The 25,573-nt window shown below is 36.7% G+C and overlaps 1 protein-coding gene across 5 annotated transcripts; it reads left to right on the forward strand.

Moving 5' to 3' along the window:
- Positions 1-25,573, forward strand: LOC141387188 (uncharacterized). 5 transcript variants are annotated; one of them, XM_073956455.1, is made up of 3 exons: positions 1-125; positions 2,468-2,756; positions 20,720-25,200. In XM_073956455.1, the coding sequence occupies exon 3, from the start codon at positions 24,149-24,151 to the stop codon at positions 24,776-24,778; it is 630 nt and encodes a 209-aa protein (XP_073812556.1). In that variant the 5' UTR covers positions 1-125; positions 2,468-2,756; positions 20,720-24,148; the 3' UTR covers positions 24,779-25,200. The 5 variants fall into 5 exon arrangements, with proteins under 5 accessions (XP_073812556.1, XP_073812578.1, XP_073812600.1 ...); XM_073956477.1 differs by having other exon boundaries at positions 30-130; XM_073956499.1 differs by lacking the exon at positions 1-125 and adding an exon at positions 169-341 and having other exon boundaries at positions 20,720-25,573.

The following is a 25,573-nucleotide window of genomic DNA, read 5'->3' on the forward strand; positions in this document are numbered from 1 at the left end:
TATTTTTGTTATTCTTCTTCACAATTTCACTTTCTCATTAAATAATTGAAATAAATAAATATTTAATTTGTTTTTGAAAAAAAAAATAGTTTTAGAAATTATTTATCGTGAAATTGTCTCTCAATGTGTGGTGAAAATAAAAATACAAGCTTTTCTTTTAAATTTCATTTTCATCTTCTTTGGCATTTGCTTCTCTAAGTCATCAATTTGCTGCCATAACTCACAGGCAATACTCCAAGGAGGTGGTGGATCTGCATATACTCTGTTCTTCAAATCTCCAATCTTTCTCCGCAGCCTTACCAGCTTGCTACCTCTGTGGTGCTTAGGTTTCTCCGTCACCGGTATGCGCATAAGCCTGTCTTCTTTGAGCCTCTGCTGTCTAGCAAAATACAAATATGGTTTTCAATACAAAAATAGGAACCTGTCTATTAAGGTGCCGGCGCTTAAAAACGCCACTGGCGGAAAATGTGTTTTTGGTTATTTGCAGGCACTCAAAAGCGCCAATGCAAGTTTCTTTTAAGTTGCACTCAAGAATGCAAAGGAAAGACTTTTTTTAGTTAAGCCAACAATTCGGCTTTTGAAACTAGATTGATTTTATTTATACTTACACTGTGCAACACGAAAATTATTAACCATATTTTGACACCGCAGTGTGATAGAACACCAAAAATGAGAAGACACGTGTCTCGCCGTTTTTCCCTATCTCATTAACTTTCGCGGTTATAGGCCTCCAAAGGTCTGAGGCTTTGATGTAAAAAGGGTCATTTAGTCAGGACTATATCTTCCAAACCGTTAGGAAATTTGAATTTATCTCAGAGGCAAAGTTGTAGCTCTTGTCTTAAAGAACAAAAATTGTGAACACATATAACCCACCAAACTTCATCTGCAAGGTCAAAATCGCCATTGTCAAATTTCTTTTAAAAATTTTCTCAAGTTTTGTTATACAGCTATCAAACCGATCAAATTTGAAGCAAACAACCAACTACAAAAATGTACCTCAGATCTCAATAAACATTTTTCTAGAATATATTAACCTTGAAGGAACAGGTCTTAATGGTCAGAATAGCAAAACAGTTGCGATTTTTATCCTCTTTTCTCGGCTTCTGCTCCATAGATACTAAACCGTTCAAAATTCAAGAAAACAATCAACCACAATAGTGTAGCAAAGGCATCAATAAACAACTTTCTGGAACATGTGAAATGCCTATGAACGGGTTTTAATGGTAAAAATAGCAAAAAATCTTTTGAAAATATCCAATTTTTATACTTTTTTCTCCGACTCTGGTACAAAGATACACAACCGCCCAAAAATTAAGGATACAGTCAACTACAAAAATGTGCCTTAGATTTCAACAAACAAGTTTCTAGACCAAATGAAGTTTCTAGGAACGATTCTTCAAGCTCAAAATTCGATTATTTTAGATCATTTTTTCCTGTTCAGGTCCATAAATAACAACCCTTTCAAATTTCCTTGATTTTTTAACAGTTTGTTATTTCCAAACCTGAGCAGAGGGAATGTTAAAAATAATTTAATTGTTCGTGAATTTTAGCCCTAAGAATAATTCCTAGAATCTTTATATGTTCTAAAAAGTTGTTTGTTGAAATCTTAGGTACAATTTTGTGGTTGATGATATCCTTAATTTTTGGGCGATTCGGTATCTGTGGACCTGAATCGGAGAAAAAAGTGTAAAAATTGAATATTTTCAAAAGTGTTTTGCTATTTTTACCATTAAGAACCGTTCATAGACATTTCGCATATTCCAGAAAGTTGTTTATTGAAGCCTTTGCTACACTATTGTGGTTGATTTTCTTGAATTTTGAACGGTTTAATATCTATGGAGCAGAAGCCGAGAAAAGAGGATAATAATCACAATTGTTTTGCTATTTTGACCATTTGACCTGTTCCTTCAGGGTTCGTATATTCTAGAAAGATGTTTATTGAGATCTGAGGTACATTTTTGTAGTTGGTTGTTTGCTTCAAATTTGATCGGTTTGGTAGCTGTATAACAAAACTTGAGAAAATTTTTAAAAGAAATTTGACAATGGCGATTTTGATCTTGCAGATGAAGTTTGATGGGTTATATGTGTTCACAATTTTTGTTCTTTAAGACAAGAGCTACAACTTTGCCTCTGAGACAAATTCAAATTTCTTAACGGTTTGGAAGATATAGTCCCGACTAAATGACACTTTTTACATCAAAGCCTCAAACCTTTGGGGGCCTATAACCGCGAAAGTTGATGAGATAGGGAAAAAGGGCGAGACACGTGTCTTCTCGTTTTTGGTGTTCTATCACACGGTGGAGTCAGAATATGGTTAATAAAACATGACTCAAAAAATTACACACAGTGTTATATATAAAACATAACGGGATTTTTAATCATATTTTCTTTCTTAGGTTTATCCTTAAAACTAAACATGTCATTATCATATGTTAAGTTCTAAACAGGTGTTTATTGTTCTAAACAGGTGATTTCAATTAGGGACCTATAGGTGGATATATCGATCATTATCGATAACAGCACAACACATCGCAAGCCATCAATGGTTGAATGGTAGAAAAATCTGATTCAGATAAATTATTCCATATTGAGTGTATAATTGAGTCAACAGTGGCTAGCTAGAAAGTCGAGATTTGGATCGAAAATTTTTTTCCTATTTATACTCCAATGGTTATTGCTAAAAACAAAACGGCACTGAAATAAATAAGATTCTAATGCTCACCATGGAAAACAATTTTGATGTCCGGAATATCGAGGTAAGGAAAATATATGACATACTAAAGAGTTTACAATGTAAAAAAATCCGGATTATCGCGTTGTCCGGATTATATATATATATATATATATAGAGCCGGATTGCGAGTTTTTGTTGCTGAGATTTCATCGAGTTCATCCTTCCATTCCATCTTCATTTCATCGATAAAAAGGCAAGTTTGTGCTTTGTATGTTCAATACCGTAAAGTAAAACAATAGTGCCCAAAAGAAGTGATATTCAAGTCCAAAGTTCAAGTGCGTTTTGCCGTCGGCAATTTGATTTTTCAATTTTATTTCGCGCACAGTGTTCTGAATTCGATGTCCAAATTTCTCCGAAAAAAGTTCAATTTATTCCGTGTAATTAAATTCCAATATTTAATTATTCATTCGATTTCCATTTTACTTGTTCCTCATTAATTTGTTCGAAGATTATTATTTTTCTATTGAAATAATAATTTCCTTACATTTTATTTTTATACTTGCTTGCATCCAAATACAATTCAAATATTCAATTTATTTTTTTGACTCGCGACAGTGTGTTCTCTGCATTGCATTTTTTCCGTCCACTTTGTCGCGAGAATATTTCGTTTGCATATTGCATTTTTTCTACTCTTTTCTATTAATTTGTTGGTGTGTTTATTTCTATCCATAATCGTTCAATAGTTACAGCAGTAATTGTTGTTGTTAGAGATCCAAACAGCATTGCAGTCTCTTTATAAGCAGCACTGTTGTTTTTCATATAAACACCCACACGCACATTCGTTGCATTATTTCTTGTTGGTTTCTGTTGAGTCGTTTACTCGTTCAGCCACCAAGCAGTGATCGATTCTGTGTTTTCACTCAACAGTGATCAGTAAATTCTCACTGCTATTCTCTAAGCTTATACGTTCACCCTACAGCAAGCCCTTTTATATGGTCGGACTACAACTCGTGTGCGACACACATATATTATTATATATTAACGTGTATATACAAGTGAGAGGTCGAGACACGTCATTCCTGCCAATTTACAGTTCACCATATTCCCGCTAGAGGGCGCTGTTTATATACGAAGATACCCGGAAATTTTCTTGTTTTCTTATTTGTTCCAATTTTTCGTGGTTTCCCGATACTATTTCAGGTTCTTTGGAACTATTATCCAATTCCCCAACTCAACGTAATCTTTATCTCCGTTTTCCGCCGATAGGTGGCGCTCCAAAAATAACAAAATACATCCAAAGAACACATTTTCCATTATTTATCGGGAATTTCGTTAATTCTTCAGCAAGTTCTTCCTAACCGTCGACTTGATATGCTGTTCTGGAGACTTAGTGTTACATGCCGCCGCTAGAGGTCACTTTCCATATAATTAAAATAGCCGGAAAAGTCTTATTTTTCAATATTTTTCCCAAATTTTTCGGGATTTTCGCTATTTTATCTGCACAACGTTCAACATTTCCATTTATTCTCACTGTTCCTGATAACTGAAAACTGTAATTTTTCGTGATTTTTCCCACTTTTTTCGAAGCAATTTTTTGTCTTTGCAATTTCTGTTGCCTGTTGCAGACTTATATTGCACCCATATTTCGCTAGGGGTCACTCTATAATAAGAAATTAGCTTCAAAACTTCCATTGTTCCATTATTGAACGAATTTCCTTCGGGTCTTTGGTACTTTTCCGGATTCTTTTCCAACCCTTGAGGTCTCCTACAATTATCCTGCCATGTGGTGCTTGCGGCAGCAGCTAGAACACGCATTCCATATAAGTAAATACTTATAAAGACACACTTTCTTCAATATTTTCCTACGCTATTTCGGAGCAAATCTTTTCCGAAGTGCTTATTTCTCCTTTTAACCCACAAAGATCCTTATTTCCGAAGGAACACTCCTATTTTCGATTGCTGAAGTTTCTATTGCGTACAGAAAACACTATTTTTTCTCAGTACACGTTTCGGTGCAAATATAACTTACTACGATTTACTTCCTTTCGATTCGATGTTTTCGATTTATTTTTCGAAGTTCCCATTGGAAAACGAGAACATTACTTTTCTCGTTTCCTTTTCCAACTCTATTTACGTCCTACGATACGATCTTAAGAGTTTTCAATCCTTTTCCTAATATTTTCCTTCTCCTAATATTTTCCTAAACAATCGAAAAATGGCCTATCCTAAGTTCGTGAGCTCCATTAGTCGACTACTACAGTTGAATTCCTGTGTCAGTCGTGGCATTATTCCACTAACTTCTGCTCAGCTGGTTAAGATTCACATAAGCGAGCTGGAATCCACATGGACTGACGTAAAATCCGCATACGATAAATGTGTTGTAGAAAATATAAATACAAATTCCCTGCACGATAAATTCGGAAAGGCGTCCAGAACTTATTCCACATGCTTGGCGGAATTTTTTTTTTCGTTCCCACGCCACTCACTCCCGCCCCTGCCGACCGAGGGGGCCACCTCCCCCCGATATAAAAATTTAATTACAAACTAGAACAACAACATAATTTAATTAGGGAAATTAATATGTATTTACATTAAAGGCTCTTTAGGCTGAATACTGCTGGTTCCGCTGAGGGAGATGTAGTTTGCCGTTAAACAGAGCTCAATTTTTTAGAATGAACGAGGGTGATAGATATAAATTAAAAATAGTTTCTGCTCATTAGCTGTGTTCTACTGTTCCGCAGAGGGAGTTGTAGATATACATATGCTGAGCTGAAGAACCCTTCACAGGCACAAGTAGTTTACAGAGCAATAGATACTAAACTAAGTTACTAAAAATGTTAATACTACATTAAAGAGGATTGGCAACCTGCTTGTTTATACATTATGAATGCAATATTAATTTTTTTAAAGTTTGTAATGGTTCAGTTAAAGGTATCGTAATATAGATGTTATTGTATATATCACACAATGAACGTAATGGGTTATTATCTTCATAATTAGTTTTCACAGTAGGCAAATTAATTGACAAGAAATTACGGGTTATACGTGAAGGAACATTAAATCTTATTTCTCCTATCAAGTACGGACAGTCAATTAAGCCGCGTAACAGTTTAATAAAAAATAGCGCTCTTAGTGTAAATCTTCTTTTTTCAAGAGTAGGAAGATCAATTAACATTAAACGGCTTTCATAAGGTGGGAGTAGCGCGGTCGTGTCCCAGTGCAGACCACGCAAGGCAAACAGTAGGAATTGGATTTGAACCGACTCAATCTTATCAGAGTATGATTTGTAATAAGGGCTCCATAGAATGCAACCATATTCCAGAACTGGGCGGACGAGGCTAACAAACAAACGTTTCGTAACGTATGGGTCATCAAATTCTTTAGACCAACGTTTTATAAAACCCAATAACGATTTAGCTTTATTAACACAAGAATCAATGTGCAAATTGAAGCGCAATTTATGATCTAATAAAACACCTAGATCTAGGAAAGAGTCAACATTTTCCAATTGATGTGAACCAATATAATAATTGGAGAAAAACGGAAGTGATCTAGATAAGGAAAATTTTTTACACTTTTTGAGGTTCAAAGTCATCCCATTTGCGTAACACCAATTAGTAAGAGAGTGCAGATCATATTGTAGATATATTGAATTACTAATGAATTCAGTTGAAAGAATAGCTTTACATCATCAGCATACATTAAAATTTTGCAGTAACGTATAGCTGAAGGAAGATCGTTAATATATAGTACAAATAAAAGTGGGCCCAGGTGGCTACCTTGCGGCACACCGGAAGAAACGAACAGGTCCTTGGAAAATGACTCGTTAAATAAAACTTTTTGGGTGCGTCCTCTTAAATAAGAGGAAATTCAATTCAATAAAGATTGTGGAAATCCCATGATATCAAGTTTATAAAGCAAATGTTTATGCACTACGGTATCAAAGGCTTTACTAAAATCGGTATAAATAACGTCTGTCTGTTGTTTATAAGAAAACCCTTTATAGACATGAGTTACAAACTCCATGAGATTAGTAATTGTAGATCTGCCTTTCATAAATCCATGCTGAAAAGGTGAAATTATAGATTTAACAAAGTGAGATAGTCTTCGAGAAACTAAAAGTTCAAACAGTTTTGGGATAGCACAAGTTTTGCTATACACCTATAATTTTCAACAAAGCATCTATTACCAGATTTGAGTAGTGGAATAATGAAGCTAGATCTCCAGAAAGTTGGAAAGTAACCATTATTTAAGGAATAATTAAAGATTTTTGTAAGAGGTTGATAAATTTCATTGGCGCAAGATTTAAGAATATAAGTAGGAACACCATCTGGACCGGGTATGTTTGAAGAACGAAGCGACTTTAAGCCTACAAGGACTTCATCTTCAGACAATACAATATGAGGTAGATGATTCAGCTTGTCAATACTATAGTTATATTGTTCATTTAGAATGTTAGAAGAGTAGGAAGACTGAAAGAAGTCGGCACACATATTAGAGATTTCGGATTCATCCGAAGATTCTCTGCTACCAAATTTCATACAGCTTGTGAAATTATTAGCCTTTCTTTTAGAATTAACAAATTTAAAGAAGCTTTTCGGGTTATTTTTGAAATTCCTACTCATTTTATCAAGATAATGCCGATAAAAATAAGAATTGGCAGAATTATATTTATTTCGGGCTACAATATAGTAGAGTAATTCACTACGGAGTTAATTTTTTTAAATTATTTGAAGCATCTACTTTTTATGTTACAGACCCTTAACGTCGATGTGAACCAAGGAAGGCCATGATCAGAAACTTTTGTTATATATGGAGTTGTTTTAGCGAAGGCAGAGTTAAGTTGATTATAGAAATTAGAAACGCTTAAATCTATCGTATCATTAATAACAAATCTTGTACTTAATAAAATTGATTTTAGCCGATTAATATCTGTTTTTCCAAAATTAAATTTAGGATTAATATTTTTCTTAGACCTAGGGGTCGGTCTAGAAATTTGTAGTTGAAGGTTAACTGAAAGTGTAGGATGGTAAACATCTTCTGGCAATACGATAGGTAGACATCTATTCAATGCAACATTGAGTGTAGATGAAAAGACTAGATCTAAAGCCCGATCCTTTATGTTTAAAACATTGTTAACTTGGTAAAGACATTGACTAAAAATTAAATCCCAAAAATCGTCAATTCCAGTGCTAGTTGCAGGTATAAAATCTATTCTATTGTCCCCAGGGACCCATGAGATATGAGGAAGATTAAAATCACCCATACAAATTAATTCAGAGGTAGTAGACATTAAAGAAGAAACACTTTGAATTAAATTGGCATGTCTTAGATAAATGTCATTGCCCGAGTTTGGTGCAATATAAGAAACATTTACAAAGATTATATTCCCAAGGTAATTCAGTTTTACACAAAGAAACTCATCAGAAGTTGTCACTGGTATTACAACTAATTCAGATGAAATAGAATTGTGAACTGCAATTAAAACACCACCACCAACCTTGTTTAATCTATCTTTCCTATAAACTTGAAAATTTTCGCAAAAGATTTCAGTATCACTTAACCATGTTTCAGTAAACACTACGACTTCATAATCACAATAAAAACTTTTTAAATATAAGCTACTGAGTTTAGTTTTCAAACCTCTAACATTTTGATATAAAAATGGCAATGACTCTAGTTTTTTGGAAGAACAATCGGATTTATCGGAGTAGATCTTTCCTTGTAGATGAATTCTTTCACTGTAAGTCCCTCGGGCCAAAACTCGCTATCAACTATGGTATGGAATAAATCATTTGGAACCACGATCCTAAAAGATGAAATATCTCTTGGTTGAGGCGGATTAAATTTAAATACCTTTAAATCATTATCATTTGAAATATTAATTCTAGATTTGACATAATTACGAATATGATCAGTTGAAGTATCAGGATGTAATCGGGATACAAAAACAGTTTTCCGCGGCGCAACTACAATTAGTTGATCTAAGGGTAACGATGGAGGTTCTGGAGCTGAAGGCTCATGGATAACAACAGAAGGTATAGGTGGATTACTTTGCGGAACCGAAGGTGAAGGACTCTCAGCTGGAGTAGGTAAATTGGTTATAGGTTTATTGATGACAGGAACAATGGTATTTGTTTTATTGGTAGGAATAAGAGCCAAGGATGAAGAAGACACAGGAAGAGTGCTAGCTACTGATGAGTTTTCAGATGACTGGGAAATTGGAGTGATAGGAGGAGCTGAAGTAGCAATCGGGGAATTTAAAGCAATCAGATTTTCAGAGGTGGAAATGGTATTACTGGCTGATGATTTTTTCCTTTTCGGAGAATCAACCGAGTAATCAAAACTATTTAAAATTTTTTCTATTTTTTCCAAATTGTTAAAAAGGGGATTGAATTTCTTTTTAATTTAGAGACTTCTAATTTAGTTTCTTTAAAGAGACGAACGAAATTTATTTCTTTATCTCTACAGTCAGGGCACGACCAACGTAATCCCATGGATCTATCAGTAATATAATGAAATTGTTTACCATTAAACCCAGCACATTTAAAATGGGCATGGTTATCACATATACAACAGGTAATCAATCTCTCAGAAAAATTTCTAATACTGCATTCCCTATATAAACAAGCCATGGTGATAATTAATAATATGCCTGAAAGTATGATACGGTATATATAGGTTAAATAATTATAGTTTGAAAAGCACTGAAAATTAATATTACGGCCTAAAAGTATGCTATGAATGTTTTCAATAAAGAAAATCTATAAAAAAGAAAGAAAAATAAAACAAAAGAATGAAATGTCTTCATTTTTACAATCACAATCATGAAATTGCTTTAAATCAATTAATTTGATAGCTTTGATAAATTCTCCTTGATAAATTGTGTACTGTACAAATTCCCTTGATAAATTCTCCTTGATAAATTGTGTACTGTACAAATTCCCTTGATAAATTCTCCTTGATAAATTGTGTACTGTACACAGTACAAATTCCCTTGATAAATTCTCCTTGATAAATTGTGTACTGTACACAGTACAAATTCCCTTGATAAATTCTCCTTGATAAATTGTTGTATATATATGAAGGCTATGAAACAGTCATAAAGTACGCGTCATTTAAATATATTTTGAATGTATTAGACCCACTTAACCAAAGAATCGGTTGTAACTTTGTATTTTGTGTTTCTAGAGGCTAAGAAACATTTCTACCATAAAATGTTTATATAGGTCCACGTGTTGATGTATAGCCCCCATAATACAATATCTCCCGATTTTCGATATTTTGAACGTTTTAGCCTCATTATCACACCGATATGGCTGAAATTTGGTATTTGGTCTTCTTTAGGCGTATAAAACTTTCCCCCAGAAATTTGTAGGTATAGGTCCACGCCATCATATAGCCCCCATAGAACGCTACCTTCCGAATTTCGGTATTTTGAAGGTTGTGGCCACATTAATCCACCGAAATGGCTGAAATTTGTGGTGGAGGGTATAAAAAGTTCGTCCCGACCGAACTTAACGCTTTTCTTACTTGTTTCTTGTTTTTTCGTCATCTTGCATGTAATATAATGGGCAAAAGTAATATAATACAAAGAAATATTAGTCGTTTTTGTATTGGTCGGTTCCGTAAAAATCGCAGAAAACTGTTATAAAGGTCTTTTTCTTAATAAATTTTAATATAATACATTTTATTTTTTAACCATGCAATCCTTCTAACCCCTATAAAATAAAGAAAATACCATCTAACGTTTCCAGTAATGGTGCTATTTCTCTGGTATGTTATCATTAGGGTGGCTTTTAAAAATCGATGTTAAATTTTTTAGGCGGCACACCCCTGGTCATATTGGATTTTCAGATTGCCAAAGTTTGGAAGATGTTAACAAGTGCCACTGGGTCACTTGTATGGGACCAAAGGTGAATTCACACGAAATTGCCCTAAAGGCCCCATTTATTGTCCAATCGATGAGAAATTTTTACCAATTCATTGCTGTGGCTACAAAGATTTTGATATTGCTCCAATGGTATATTTGACAGATTTTAGGAAATTTGGGCCCTATGATATTGTTGGTTGGATTACTTCTCATCGATTGGACGGCAATTTCATGACAATTCACCGTTGGCCGCATACAAAATATTATTGAAACTTTGAGGCCCCAGTGGCACGTGTTAACATGTTATTGTGCTCAACTTTGGTAATCTTAAAATCCAACAAAACTATTAATTTTATATTGGTGCCGCCTAAATCCGACATCGATTTTTCCCTTTGAGTTAAAACCAGCCTAGTTATCATTTCAATTTTCAACGGTGGCAAAATACCCCTCAGTAATGTTTGCGACATTTCCTGAGTATTTCAGCAAGTGGTGTCTTAAGACACGCCGTTCGGACTCGGCGATAAACTGTAGGTCCCATATCATTGAGCTAATATGAATCGGGGTGCACTCATTGCTATGAGAGAAGTCTCCCTTGTCCCATCTGGGATGTCTGTGGAACAATTATATTATTATAGTATTCAGGGTTAGTGGAGTAGGATATCTCATGGTCGGCCCCGATCAACTATAGCCTTCTCTTACTTGTTTATTGTTAAATTATGCAAAAATATAAAATTTGTTAAATTGTCAAATATTTTATGTAAAATTCAATATTCTCTTTGACTTAATTTGTTGCATTAGGCTGTTTTTAACTCAAAGGAAAAAATCGATTTCGGATTTTTTATGCGGCATCTCCGTAAAGTGTTTAGTTTAGTTAAAGTTTGAGAACAATTGAAATATGTTAACACGTGTAACTGGGGCTTCGAAGTTATGAAAATCTCGATTTTTTGGATATTTGACTGGTTAAAGCTATTTGCCCGTATTATGCATTAAATTAAAGGCCATTCTGTTCTTAATATTTTTTCTGAGCAACAAAATACTTACATAAGTATTACTGAATTCGAGATAATAAAGTCAATGTCCCGAAAAAACGCCTTAGGGCGAAAATGGAGTCTATTGTGAAAAACTTATTTTTCTTCCTATATTATGAATTTTTGGGAATGACAACAAATGCCTTTAACATTTTTTTCATAATTAAATTTAATCAAGGGACATAAAGTTGTTTTGGAGCCATCTGGGTACAGATGACTACTTGATGATGAACTCAACTCCTTGCTCTGCTATGTCGTTCACAACTTTCAAGTTGTTTTCCATCCTTACCCTTCCTGGTAATTGATGTTCTGTGGTCAAGTTGCAGGATCTTTTTCAAGAAATTCGGAGTTAATGCTTAATCTCTTGAACAACAAGTAAGTAAACCCTGTAATTACTCCTGGCAGACTTTTTCTGGAAATTTCGGCAGTTGTTCTTTTGTTAGTTTGGTTTTTTCCATCATCCTTGCTTTGTTAAGATTTTTGTCGCATTTTGCTCTTTACGGTGGTTTGAACTATCAGATTAGGCCAACAAGTTCAGGACTAAGATACCACAGATGATTTATCATTTTGTTATTTCCTTTATCTGATATTTGTTTGTGAATGCCTTTCGTATTTCAGTAGATCTTCAAAGCGGTTTAGTTCTTGTTTTGGACCTGAAAAATATTTCTGAATATCATTTTCACTATTTTTATACCATCAGCATTTATGCTAATGAGGGTATATGGGAAATGTTGCCAATTATTTCATATTCCATTTCCAAAAAATTGACTTTTTTCTTTTCGCGCTACATTAACGATTTTTGGTACATAGGTTAAGAAAAATTCCCCAGTACAAATCCGCTCGAGAGCAAATTTTTGGTTGTTGCGGACAAATGTTATCGCGGTTAAACTTCTGCTTTTAAGAAAAAATTATTATAAAAACGCTAATTATTTTATTGAGCACAATTGTCACTAAAAAGTTATCACGAAGTGACGTCATTAAGTAGATTGCATAATATTTGTAAAATGTTACTCAGCATTCGCGGAATTTACAAAAAATTGGAAAAATTTTAAATGTAATTCAAATTTTTTGAATATATATATAAAAAGTAACAGTTTTAAGGAAAGACTTCACGGGGAATCAAATGAGACCAAACTTATAATCATAGGGATAATAGTTAGGATATTATAGACAAAATTAGCAAATATTGGTGTTACAAAAAACAAATTTTGGTTTCGAATAATAGTTATCACATGCATTCTAGAGTTGAAAATATTGGAAAAATTCTATAGGAGTACTTCTTTTATTTTTCTTCAAACTCCCAAGAAAATGGGCGGATTTTGCTTTATCTACATTCACGTAGAAGGTTTCCCATTGAGGAAAGTTATCGGGTTGTTGAAATAAATCATTAGACTTCTTAAACGGAAATAGAGTTCAAATTAATCGCTTTAACTTTCAAAGAAAACTGAATTCAATAACAGGGTCATATTTTGTATTTTTGTTGCATATTTTGCACATGCACAAAATATGCAGAATATTGAAAAAAATATGCAGAATATGCAAAAAGTATGCAAACAGTTTTTGGCCGAAAATCGCCTTAAAAGTATTAAAATTGTTATCAAAAATCTTCAAAGTGTTCTAAATAAAGACTATTGGCCGTTTAACGTCGATTTTATTAGCAGATTTTTATGTTATACCCTACACACTATGTGGAAAGGGTATTATAAATTTGTTTTTTTTTTTCGGAAAATTCATGGAACACCGCGAAATATTCGTCATAGACCCCTCATGTGCTACACCAAAATTCATATCTCGACGAGATAAAGCGATTTTGAGATGTTTGTCCGTCCGTCCGTCTGTCCGTTAATTAAAAATTGTACGTACGCTACAGGCCGCAATTATGGACCAATCGTCACAAAATTGTGTATGGAGGTCGGGTTTAGACCAGAATACACCCTTATAGTTTTTGGCGATGATCGCATAATATTAAAGGGATGAAATGGACCAAAAACAAGATTTTTACCCGATTTTGAAGCGGCTCTGTAGGCCACAATAATAATCCGACCTGCGCGAAATTTTAAGTAAAGTTTGGATTTACAATAAGAAAGAAGCTTGCAATTTAATATGACGATCAGATAATATTTAGCAGGTTAAATGGACCGAAACTTTTTTGTAAAATTGGTAAAATTTTTAATATACATTCATATCTTCTTTCCTGGAAGATATATTCCGCCCGGCGTAAGTTATATTCGCAAGGCGACTTTTTAACCCTTCCATTGGTGTCAATTATGGTGATGTACGTGGTCAGAAACAGAGTTATATTCTAGTATATGAAGCGACTCCACAGTTTTAATTGTGTATAGTGTAACCATAACCACGATAGAGGTCGCAATTATATTTCAAAACTGACAAAATTTTGCACATGGTAAGAGTTTTAGTCGAGAAAGATGACGATAATTTTGGATAATGATCAGATAGTATTTTGGGAGTAAAATTTACCATAATTGTGGGAAAAATATACTAATATAATTTTTTGAACATATTTTAATTTCTGGTGTGCATATTCCGGCAAATTACGAATACAAAACTTGAAAATCAATCCTTGACCTCTGCAAATTACATCAATGTAGCGGTTAGATAACTGAACTACAGTCCTTTATTGTTTTTATACCCTCCACCATAGGATGGGGGTATATTAAGTTTGTCACTACGTTTGTAACTACTCGAAATAATCATTGTAGACCCCACAAAGTATATATATCCTTGATCAGCGTGCAATTCTACATCGATGTAGCCATGTCCGTCTGTCCGTCTGTCCGTCTGTGGAAATCACTCTAGCGTCCGAACGGATTGACGTAGGTTGATGAAATTTTGGGAAAATATGTTATATTTACGTAGGACTTTTGGTATTGAAAGCGGGCTATGTAGGTCCACGCTTTCGTATAGCCCCCATACAAAATGACGCGTGACGCGTCGTCGTTTTAAGGAATTTTTAAGATATTTGGCCCATTTTACCACCGAATTGTTTGTAATTTGGTACTTTGTGTCTCCAGAGGCCAAAAAATATTCCTACCAAAGTTGGGTTATATAGGTCCACGTTTTGGTATAGCCCCCATATAAAGTACGCGTCATTTTAATATATTTTGAATGTATTAGACCCATTTGACCACAGAATTGGTTGTAATTTGGTATTTTGTGTCTTCAGAGGCCAGAAAACATTCCTACCAAAGTTGGGTTATATAGGTCCACGTTTTGGTATAGTCCCCACATAAGACCCCTTATAAAGTACGCGTCATTTTAATATATTTTGAATGCATTAGACCCATTTGACCAAAGAATCGGTTGTAACTTTGTATTTTGTGTTTCCAGAGGCTAAGAAACATTTCTACCATAAAATGTTTATATAGGTCCACGTGTTGATATATAGCCCCCATAATACAATATCTCCCGATTTTCGATATTTTGAACGTTTTAGCCTCATTATCACACCGATATGGCTGAAATTTGGTATTTGGTCTTCTTTAGGCGTATAAAACTTTCCCCCAGAAATTTGTAGGTATAGGTCCACGCCATCATATAGCCCCCATAGAACGGTACCTTTCGAATTTCGGTATTTTGAAGGTTGTGGCCACATTAATCCACCGAAATGGCTGAAATTTGTGGTGGAGGGTATAAAAAGTTCGGCCCGACCGAACTTAACGCTTTTCTTACTTGTTTCCTTTATTTTTTTAATAGTAAAAGTGGTAAAAGAGAAAACTGTTAAAATTGCTCTCTCATGACCAGTTTTACTAGAAAAGTAATGGAACGAAAAATGGTAGATCTGGTAGCAATGTCAAAAAGAAAAATACCAATTCAATGTTCTTCTTTTATTTCACAGTTTTTAACTTTATTTTGCCAGCGTGCGCCTTTTTCTTCTGTTTTTCGTTCATTTTTTCTTCATTGTGAAATAATCGTCAAACAAATGTCAAAAATCTGTTCTACAATTTTTTACCTGCAGAAATTTGTCTGGTAGTCTGTGGTAGGAGAACACGCCCGAACTTTAGTTTTCGAAATAATTTTACCTTTGCTTTTGCTCCAAAACAAAAAAACAAATTTGAAAAACACACAAGACTTTGGACGTGTTTCTTTCGACATACAGAAACAGGCTGTAACTCTCTCAAAAATTGCTGCCAGTTTTACCACTTTTCGGGATTAAGGACCGCTCTGCAGATTAAAAATGGTAACAAATGGTAAAAATGATAACCTCAGGTAAGTAAAGGAACACATCTAATGTATAAAGGCTCAGTAGTACGATTCTCTAATGGGTATTTTACACGATATGTTTTTTGCATATGAGTTGTCACTTCCCCCATACAAAATGTATATGCAAAGTGACAACTGATATGTAAAAAACATATCGTGTTATGGGTACTTAACTTTTACCTACAAATATCGGTAGAATTAAAACGCAATTTAATGAATGAAAAGTTCAAATGAAAGTTGACAACATTGTTGCTATCGGTAGAACTTTACGACTACTTTTTATTCGTCGCAAACTTATCGAAAAACATCGCTAACTACCGAAAAGCATTTTAATTTTACCAATTTTTGTCGGTAAACCAAAAAATGAGTTAGAGAATCGCACTACAGTAGTGGGATTCTGTACCTTTTTTCTACCGAACCGATATCGTTAAATAACGAAAATATTCTATTGAAATAACAAGAGTGCTATTCTATAACTCAAAGTTATCGACACAAGAATTTTAGCGACGAATATCGGTAGAATGACGGAATGTAAAGAAAATGAAAAACCCATAAGTAGGAAGTAAGTTATGTATCCTTACAAATATTTCGTTCATAGAGCGTTTTCAGACGATAGGGTTTGACTGCTCAAAAACGTGATTTCCGTTTTGACTCTCATTCGTAATTTCCACATCTAGTGTTGCGTTTTTGAAGTCATTTTATACAAGCGTACTTTTTGAACAAAAAGAAGTACGGTTTTACATAAATGTACCAAAAAGGTTTGTGTGTATTGTACATGAACATTTAAAAAAAGTAATTCTTGTCAATCCTATAAAATTTGGTAAAATGTATGGGTTGCTAAAGTTGTTGCCTCATATCGCATGCCATGTAAAAAATAATAATAATTCTTACTAGGCGTTTACACCAGACAGTTTGTCTTCAAATACAACTCTGATTTACTAACACATACATACATTTGTCGCCTGTCTCCCAGCTGTCTATCAGTTTTTCGCAGCAACAGGGTTAACAAATTTTTGACATTTTTGTGAAAAAGAAGTGATATGATAATTTAAATGTGTTGAAAACAAAAGAATATATACAAAAACAAAATATGTGAACGGAAAACAAAAGGAAATCTATGGTTTTCATTCATAATTTTGCAACTGTTTTTGCAGTTGTCTGGACGCCTACGTCACAGAGGCAAGTTTTGGGTTTTTGACAATCAATACATGATGTCAACTGTCCTGTCTTTTGTAAACGCAGGGTTAAGTACAAAGCACTACAAAGATAGAGTACTGAAAATTCACAACTTTATTTCAAGCACTAGTGTTTTAAAAAGCACTGATTTTAAAATATTTCACTGAAATTCGATGAAGTAACAAATGATTAGTATAATTATCACTATTAACACTTTATTAAACACCGAAAAACTATTGAAATTAATTATTTTTTTAAATCGATATAAGAGCTCGCCAAAAACACTTGCACACAAGTAGAGATGCCAGACTTGTTGTGAAAGGAGTCATGAATCATTTTCCTATTCCAAATATCTCATCTACCCTAAGTAGCATTCCAGATGAAACGGCTCCATGCACTTCAACTGTTTCCAAGAGCACAAGTTCTACTCCAAAATGTCGACTTTGTTCGTCATCATTGCACTCGATCCGAAAATGTCCCTCATTCATTTCTATGGATCCACGACAACGTTCGGCAAAGATAAAAGAATTTAGTCTTTGCTGCAACTGTTTCTCCAAAACGCATCGAGTGAAAAATTGTCCATCCAAAAATACATGTGTCCATTGTCAAAAGCGACACAATTCTATGCTCCATTTTGATTCCGATTACACCTTTTCATCAAATCAGTCACCTAGCGACAGTTCCAATCCTGGTTTGAATGCTGAATCCAGTCCAAAAAATAATTCTTCCCCTGAAGACATTCAACCTTGTTCTCCAAATTCCAAATGTGGTCTGTTAAGTGCTGATTTGGTGAATAATTTTCCTTGCGGTGTTACTTTTCCTGTTCGTGAATCTATTTCTTCCTATCCAAAGGAGCCCTCCATTTCCGGGAGGCCTCCTGATACATCAATTTTTCCAATATATGATGAGTTTCCTTCCAGTGTTACTCATCCAGTTCTTCCACTTCATGCTTCCAATCCAGATCAGCCCTCCATTTCCGAGAGGTATCCTGGTTCATCCATTTATCCATTCCAGAATAAGTCTCCTTCCGGTGTTACTTATTCAGTTCCTGTACTACGTGATTCCGATCCAGAGGAGTCCTCCACTTCCGAGAGGTCTTCTAGTGCATCCATTCTTCCATTCCAGAATGAGTTTTCTACCAGAGCTATTCATCCAGATCCTGTACCTCATTGTTCCAGTCCAGAGAAGTCCTCCTCTTCCGAGAGGTCTGTGTATCCATTATTCCGTTACAGCAAGTGAATTTTTCTGGTGAGATGGAGTGTGATAAATCAATTTCCAAATACATTGATCCACACAATAAACTTTCAACCCGTGGGTATTCTAAATCCGATCGAATACTCACCAGTTTCAAAGACAAGATTCATATTCCGCACTATACGGAATATGATAAACTAATTCCACAATTTATTCAATTAACAGAGACATTTCCAAATAAGCTTCTGTGTTCCAAGAAAAATTACTCCGTTCCGACAATCGCCACTAATGCGAATATTTCATTCAATATATCCCAACTGATTCCAAAATTGAATTGGTTCCTTTTCGACAATCAGACTCCAATTTTGAGTCTTTTGTGGGATTCGAAATTTCCAAGCCATCCTCCAACATTGAGGTTCCTACGAAACAACTTCATAATCCATGTATCCAATATTCGTCATTCCAACCATACTCCATCCCAGATAATTCATTATAGCAACCACCCAGGTGATGCAATTCATGAATTCCATTTACAAACCGGCACATTATTTGTCGTTTGTAAACCGTACTGTACTATTCCAGTTTTCCTTCAACCAGCTGATATTCCTTTCACAAGTACAAGTAAGATTCTGCTTGATGTACCTTGTAGTACACATTCGGATGAAGCTGTAATCAAATTCGAAACACTTACAAGTTTCTTTTTTCCCTCAGCTTGGCGAGTACATAATTTGTCTCCAGACTGGGTCAAAGTTCGTAGCCATAATAGCAATTCTTCATACACTGATGTACAGTCTTTCGGATTCTTCCCAGTTCCAAGAATCTCATCCTTTATTCCGTTTCACCTGCGAATAGCCACATGTACGTCTGCATACGCTCACCTGGGTTCCTCCAAAGTAAGTGTTGCTCCAGTGGAAACACTGTTCATTCCAAAAGTTATCCATGCATCAATTCCATCCGAATGCGAATTCCATTCTTTCCTTTTGTTGTACTATTTCCAAAGTACAACTAAGAAATTCTACTCCAGAGAAACAATTTCCATATTGTTGCACTACTTCCAAAGTACAAACATAGTATGTTTGCGTCTCCACCACGGATTTTCTATTCCTTTGTACACCTTCCGTAGTACCAATTCGAAGTTTTACCTCCAGCAAACATGTTCCATATTTTTATACTATCTCCAAAGTACAAATCCAAGTTTGCGTTTCCAAAGAGGTTTTTCTATATTGTTATATTATTTCCATAGTACAAGTTCCATATCATATTCTAAGTTCTCATTTATTCGTTCACTTCGAAAGCACTATTGTCATTTCCTCCCTCCAAAGTACAAACTTCCTTTCCAGCTACATACATATTCTATATTCCGAAGAAGAGCTACCAATCGATGCTGCAAAGGATCCATTCCAGCTGGAAGCACCAGAGCATTTCTACTTTAAGTTCTTTAGTTTTAAGTTAAATTTTTTAATTAATTTCATAATTTATTTGTATTCTTTAAATTTGTATTACGTAATGAGAGAATACACGGTACAACAGAGGCATATTTTATTGCAGTGGTACTGCAATGGGGCCCGGGATGTTCACGCCGGATTTCCCCAACTGGCAACCCTATTTCCATTTTTCTATGATCCGAAATATTTGCATTCGGCATCCCTAATTCTGCCCAGAATTGTGTTTTGTATGCTCTCATTCTCTCTCTCTCTCTCTTTGAATAGTCATACTTAGCTTTTCCTTATAGTTTTACTTGTAAATAAAACACTTGTAAACTAAGCATCAACCAGTACTGTTGTCCTTGGTAAGAAGTCGTTCTGTTTCACTGAATTCAATAAAGAAGAACCATAATTGTTCTTACTCCAAAATTCTTAAACACTGCATTTTCATTCCTTTTTTCTTTCCATTATTTCCTTGTGGATGAATCTTGAGGAAAATATTTCCAATACTGAAATATTTTCGAGGCTTACCGCAGCCAAAGCCAAAGCACAAACTTCCTTTCCAGCTACATACATATTCTATATTCCGAAGAAGAGCTACCGATCGATGCTGCAAAGGATCCATTCCAGCTGGAAGCACCAGAGCATTTCTACTTTAATTCTTTAGTTTTAAGTTAAATTTTTTAATTCATTTCATAATTTATTTGATATTTATAATTCTTTAAATTTGTATTACGCAATGAGAGAATACACGGTACAACAGAGGCATATTTTATTGCAGTGGTACTGCAATGGGGCCCGGGATGTTCACGCCGGATTTCCCCAACTGGCAACCCTATTTCCATTTTTCTATGATCCGAAATATTTGCATTCGGCATCCCTAATTCTGCCCAGAATTGTGTTTTGTATGCTCTCATTCTCTCTCTCTCTCTCTCTCTTTGAATAGTCATACTTAGCTTTTCCTTATAGTTTTACTTGTAAATAAAACACTTGTAAACTAAGCATCAACCAGTACTGTTGTCCTTGGTAAGAAGTCGTTCTGTTTCACTGAATTCAATAAAGAAGAACCATAATTGTTCTTACTCCAAAATTCTAAAACACTGCATTTTCTTTCCTTTTTTCTTTCCAGTATTTCCTTGTGGATGAATCTTGAGGAAAATATTTCCAATACTGAAATATTTTCGAGGCTTACAGCAGAAACCCAACCGCCCTTCATTCTAGTGAGAACACCCACAATTGGCGTTTTCAATATATATATACATATATATATATATATATATATATATATATACAACCCCTAAAATTCTACTCACAGCTTAAATGATGTACCGCATTTTAATTAGTTCTTAAACCATATTTTATTATTAAAATCATATTTAGAATCATGGGATATCACTTTTTGGCTCAGAACATCAATTAAGCCTGCTTTATGGACTTATTAGTACAGCTAGTAGAGGAATAGATCGATAATAGTCCATATTGTCCCATGACTCAAGAAGTGTACTACTGAGGTATAGGAGATTTGAAAAATCGCAAGTTTTTTATATTAGGTTATCTCGTAGACCATTTATGTCCAATAAAATTAAAATTTCGACCAGTTTGTGAAACTTCCCAACAGTGTTAATGTATCCCGAACTTCAAAACGTCGGGTGCCTGCTTAGGATCAATACCAGGAGAAAATCTTATTGAGTCTATAATACCCAATTTGTTATATATCCATTACATATATTAGACTCAAACGGATCGAAAAACATAAATGAGTACAACATTTCAGGGTTATGCTTTAAAACTGAAGCTCGAAAAAGTTTTACTGTCAATAACGTGTAACAACGCTTGTCATATTTTACGGACTCATAGCTGTGTTGGGAACTTCTCCATATTAGGAATGGTTCGTTGTACTCAAAAAACGTAAATATCAACAATTTCAATATAAAAACATCTCCCAAGAGATGGAAAGTGGCTGCTTCGATGGGATGTAACCACAGATCCACTGGAGTTAAATGAGTAGGTAGGTAGGTTGAAAGGTGTTTTGTGTCGTGCGGGCCCATGCCGCATACTGTTCAGATGTCTTGCACGGCGCGGTCGATATCCGCCCAATGAGAATTTAGGCGACTGCAATATCCAAATATCAAAACTACTCTAGTTTGTCGTGGCAGCTGACGCTCCTCAGCTGCGATGGATGGGGGATGTATTTTGAGGACTTTATTCACACTATATTTGCTTATGGCCTTAGCAACTGCATCCGTGTGAATACTATTTAAACCTGCTTGATATGCCTGTTGATCTAGGGGTTCTCTCCTATATTGTTGGCCCTACCTCTCTAGAGCATGAATAAACTTAATGATATACCTGAATGTGTTGGGCCTAGCCGGATGATTGGGATGGCTCTCACGGTAACACCAAAGCAAGTATTGCAACGAAAGCATCTCATTGTGTTGCTTTACTGGAAGAATCGTTGCCTCCCAATGTATATGGTCCACTGAAGACTTGGGGAGGCACCCTGTTGCTGTTCTCAGGGCGCCATTCTGGCAGGTTTGAATCTTTTTCCAATTCGTATCACATAATCCCGGGGACCAAACTGGCGCCGCATAGCTTACCACAGACCGACCTATCGCGTTATATGTGGTCAAAAAGGTTTCTTTATCTGCACCCCAAGTGCTGCCGGCTCGGGACTTGAGGACCTTGTTCTAACTCTTCAGTTTGTCGCAGATAACTGTGGCGTGCGCGCACAACTTGAAAGTAGTGTCGAATGTGACCCCTAAAATTTTGGGGCAGTTTGTAGTCGGAATTCTGCTACCGTCGACCACGACATTAAATTCTCTTCCAAACTGCGCTGTCAATGTGGTGAACAGAGCGGATGTTGATTTTGTGGCGGAAATATGCATATTCTTCGAATGGAAATAGGTGGTAAGATCGGTTAAATAGTTGTTCAGTCTCTCACAGATGTCATCAGGATAGGTACCTGACACCAGGATCGTGCAATCATCCGCATACGTTACGATCTCGATGCCGTCTGGAGGTTGCGGAATACAGGAGAGGTAGAGGTTAAACAGTTCCAGAGATATCTCACCACCTTGGGGAACTCCCTGTTTTACTCTACGGGGTTTGGACTTCTTGTTCCTGAATTCTGAATCGAAAGAATTGCCTCTCCAACGTTTTAAGCTTGGCTGGAGGGTTGTCTGCTCAACGTCATCGAACAGAGTGGAGTGCCTGACTGTATCAAAGGCTTTTGTTCTTTCGCACGGCCGTCTCTGGTTGAGTCCTTGACAAATATTTGTGGTAATGGCGTGCAGCGTAGTTGTCGTGATGTGCTGCTTACGGAATCCATGGCGATGATCGGCTACTTGACAGCTAATTCTGATACTGGGGAGGACTAAGGCCTCAAGAGTCTTTGCTACGGGCGACAAATGCGAAATCGGCCTGTACGATTCACTTTTGTTGGCATCCTTGCCGGGCTTCCGTAGTGGTACCACCCTGCCCATTTTCCACACTTCGGGAACAATGAGGGTGGTTAGCGACAAGTTGGGAACTTAGTGAGATACTCCACTCCCGGTTCATCCAGCTGCTTCAGCATTACTATGGAGATTCCATCAGGGCACAACGCTTTCGATGATTGAGCGTTCCTGATGGCATTGGCAATATTGTCCATTGTAAACTGTGGTGGTTCCTCCTCGGCAGGAGGAACCTGTCGCTCTCAGGGTGCTCGACAAACTGTAGATTGAAATAACTTGCGCACCTCTTTGGGTCAGTCAACGTAACGTCGCCAAACGTGATGGAGGTCATATCTTCCCTTCTTCCAGGGTTCGAGAGTGACTTAACAGTTGCCCATAATACACATATACCGGCTCCAATGTTGCAACTCTTCAGATGATTTAACCACTTCTTCCGCTTATGCTCGCCGACCAGCCTGTTAACTTCCAGAGTCAGCTCCCTGACTCTGGGGTCATTGGAGTTGGTACGACGAAGCTCATCACGCTCATTTGCTAATCCCGTCGCCTCTGCTGGCAAGTTTGGTCTCACTTCGGGTATTCGACCAGCATGGATATGGCTGAAGCAGTGATGATGTCTCGGAACGCCCTTTCCGCTACCCGAACATCAGAAGGATTGGGCAGTTCTCTGAAGCGGCGATTGGTGAACTGTCTGAGACCCTGCCAACAGCTTTCTTATGATTGACGAATGTGCGGCGTCATCGCCACAATCTTCCACTCAGCTTCGTAGAGTGTTGATTTGAGGGTTGTGACCGACCAAAGGTTATTCATCTCCACTGTCACAAACCAATACAGTGCACTGAAAACCCATAGTATATCTTTTGGAATATGTGACACATATTTGGCAGCGATCTCCTACCAAATAAAAAAAATGCTGAGATCCCCTAACACCGGGGTGTTAAGCGACCACGTGCCCATCGGTGTTCTCAAGGTTTGCAGTGAGGGTACCAACTGTATTTGAACGGAGCCTCGTTGATAACTGGGCGACTCAACGAGTAAATATCATGCCCTTGCCGTGGTAAGGAGGCTATGCCGCGGTAGACCTCAGCTCCTCCACAACTCAATATCCCATGGACATTCAAAATTTAAACAAAAAAACCAAAAACCAAAAAACCCAAAAACCTCAAGATGAACCTTTGACTGATGTAGGTGTGGATGCTTTGGCACCCTCAGTCTTTACACTCACAGGTGCAACCTCCTCACTATCCCTGACAATTACGAATATGGACATTGGCAACGATTCCCCTAACGTTACGGCCAGCAGCTCTAAATCTGCTACAAAGCGGACTGAAAATATGGGCGGGGACGACACTCCGGAACTGGACCATATAAATGACAGTTTGAAAAGACAGAGCCTAGTACTCCTCAATTTAATTGAGGAAAGCGTCCCCTTGACACTCAAGGAGGAAAGCATACCGGATGAAATTTGGGAAAAATTATCGCTGACTGAGGAGGAGGAAGATATGGACACGACAGTGATCCATGTCCCTACCTCTAGTCGAGCTAACAACCACCCATCCGGTGATGCTTTGGTGTCGGATAATCCCGACAAACCTCTGCTTCTAAGGCAAAAAGCAGTAGAGGAGGAGAGTGGCGCGAGCGAAGAACATATCGATGGACGATTCGCTGAATCCACACACCTCCAACTCTGCCAAAGCAAAGGAAGCAAGAGACAAAAAATCATACAGAAGGGCAACTAATTATTGCAAGCGGTACGCCAATAAGGACCCCAACACCATCAGCGTGAGGGAATTTCAAATGATACGGTCTAACCTCAGGTTCGTGAGGAGATTTGAAAGAGAATATCCTCACGTACCAAAGAGGGAAGTGCGTGTCAGTGAAATCCCTACGTCAAGAGCGGGAGTAAGCCCCATCGAAACCTCCGAAGAGGTGGCGAAGGGAGGAGACTTCAGCTCTGATAAGGACACCCCTTCTTCCAATGCGGCTACGTCGCAGCCCTCAAAGAAGGCTGAGAAGAAGTCAAAAAGGTAGAAGAAGGGATCCAAATCCTCTGGAAAGGTATCAACTGATTCTGCAGCTGGCCCAACTTCTAAACCCAAACAAAGGGTGATAGAGGTGAGTCGGCTGATGAAAAAGAAGATACCATCCGACACAAGTGGGAACAAGAGCGGGCGGAACAGTTATGGGTCAGTGACGGCATTGGCTTCCTCAAAGGATGACGGACCTCGGGCGAACGATCCAAAATCACAACCAGTGGTTATGAAGAGGAAGAGGTCGTCTGAGGAACAACCTCCTTCTGCGAAGAAGTCTACGTTGTCACAGCCGGTCTATCCATCGACATCGTTTGCTTCGGTAACGAGGAAGGCTAGTGAGAGGATCACTAATGAAAAGGTTAAAGCCTCTTCATCTAGTGCTTCTTCTCTGAAGCCTTGTACGTCTGGAAAGGCGAGGAAGGCTAGTGAGAGGATCACTGATGAAAAGGTTAAAGCCTCTTCATCTAGTGCTTCTTCTCTGAAGCCTTGTACATCGGGAAA

This window comes from Musca autumnalis, unplaced genomic scaffold (assembly GCF_047663935.1).
Source record: "Musca autumnalis isolate F117 unplaced genomic scaffold, ASM4766393v1 scaffold_1, whole genome shotgun sequence".
Lineage (NCBI taxonomy): Eukaryota > Metazoa > Arthropoda > Insecta > Diptera > Muscidae > Musca > Musca autumnalis.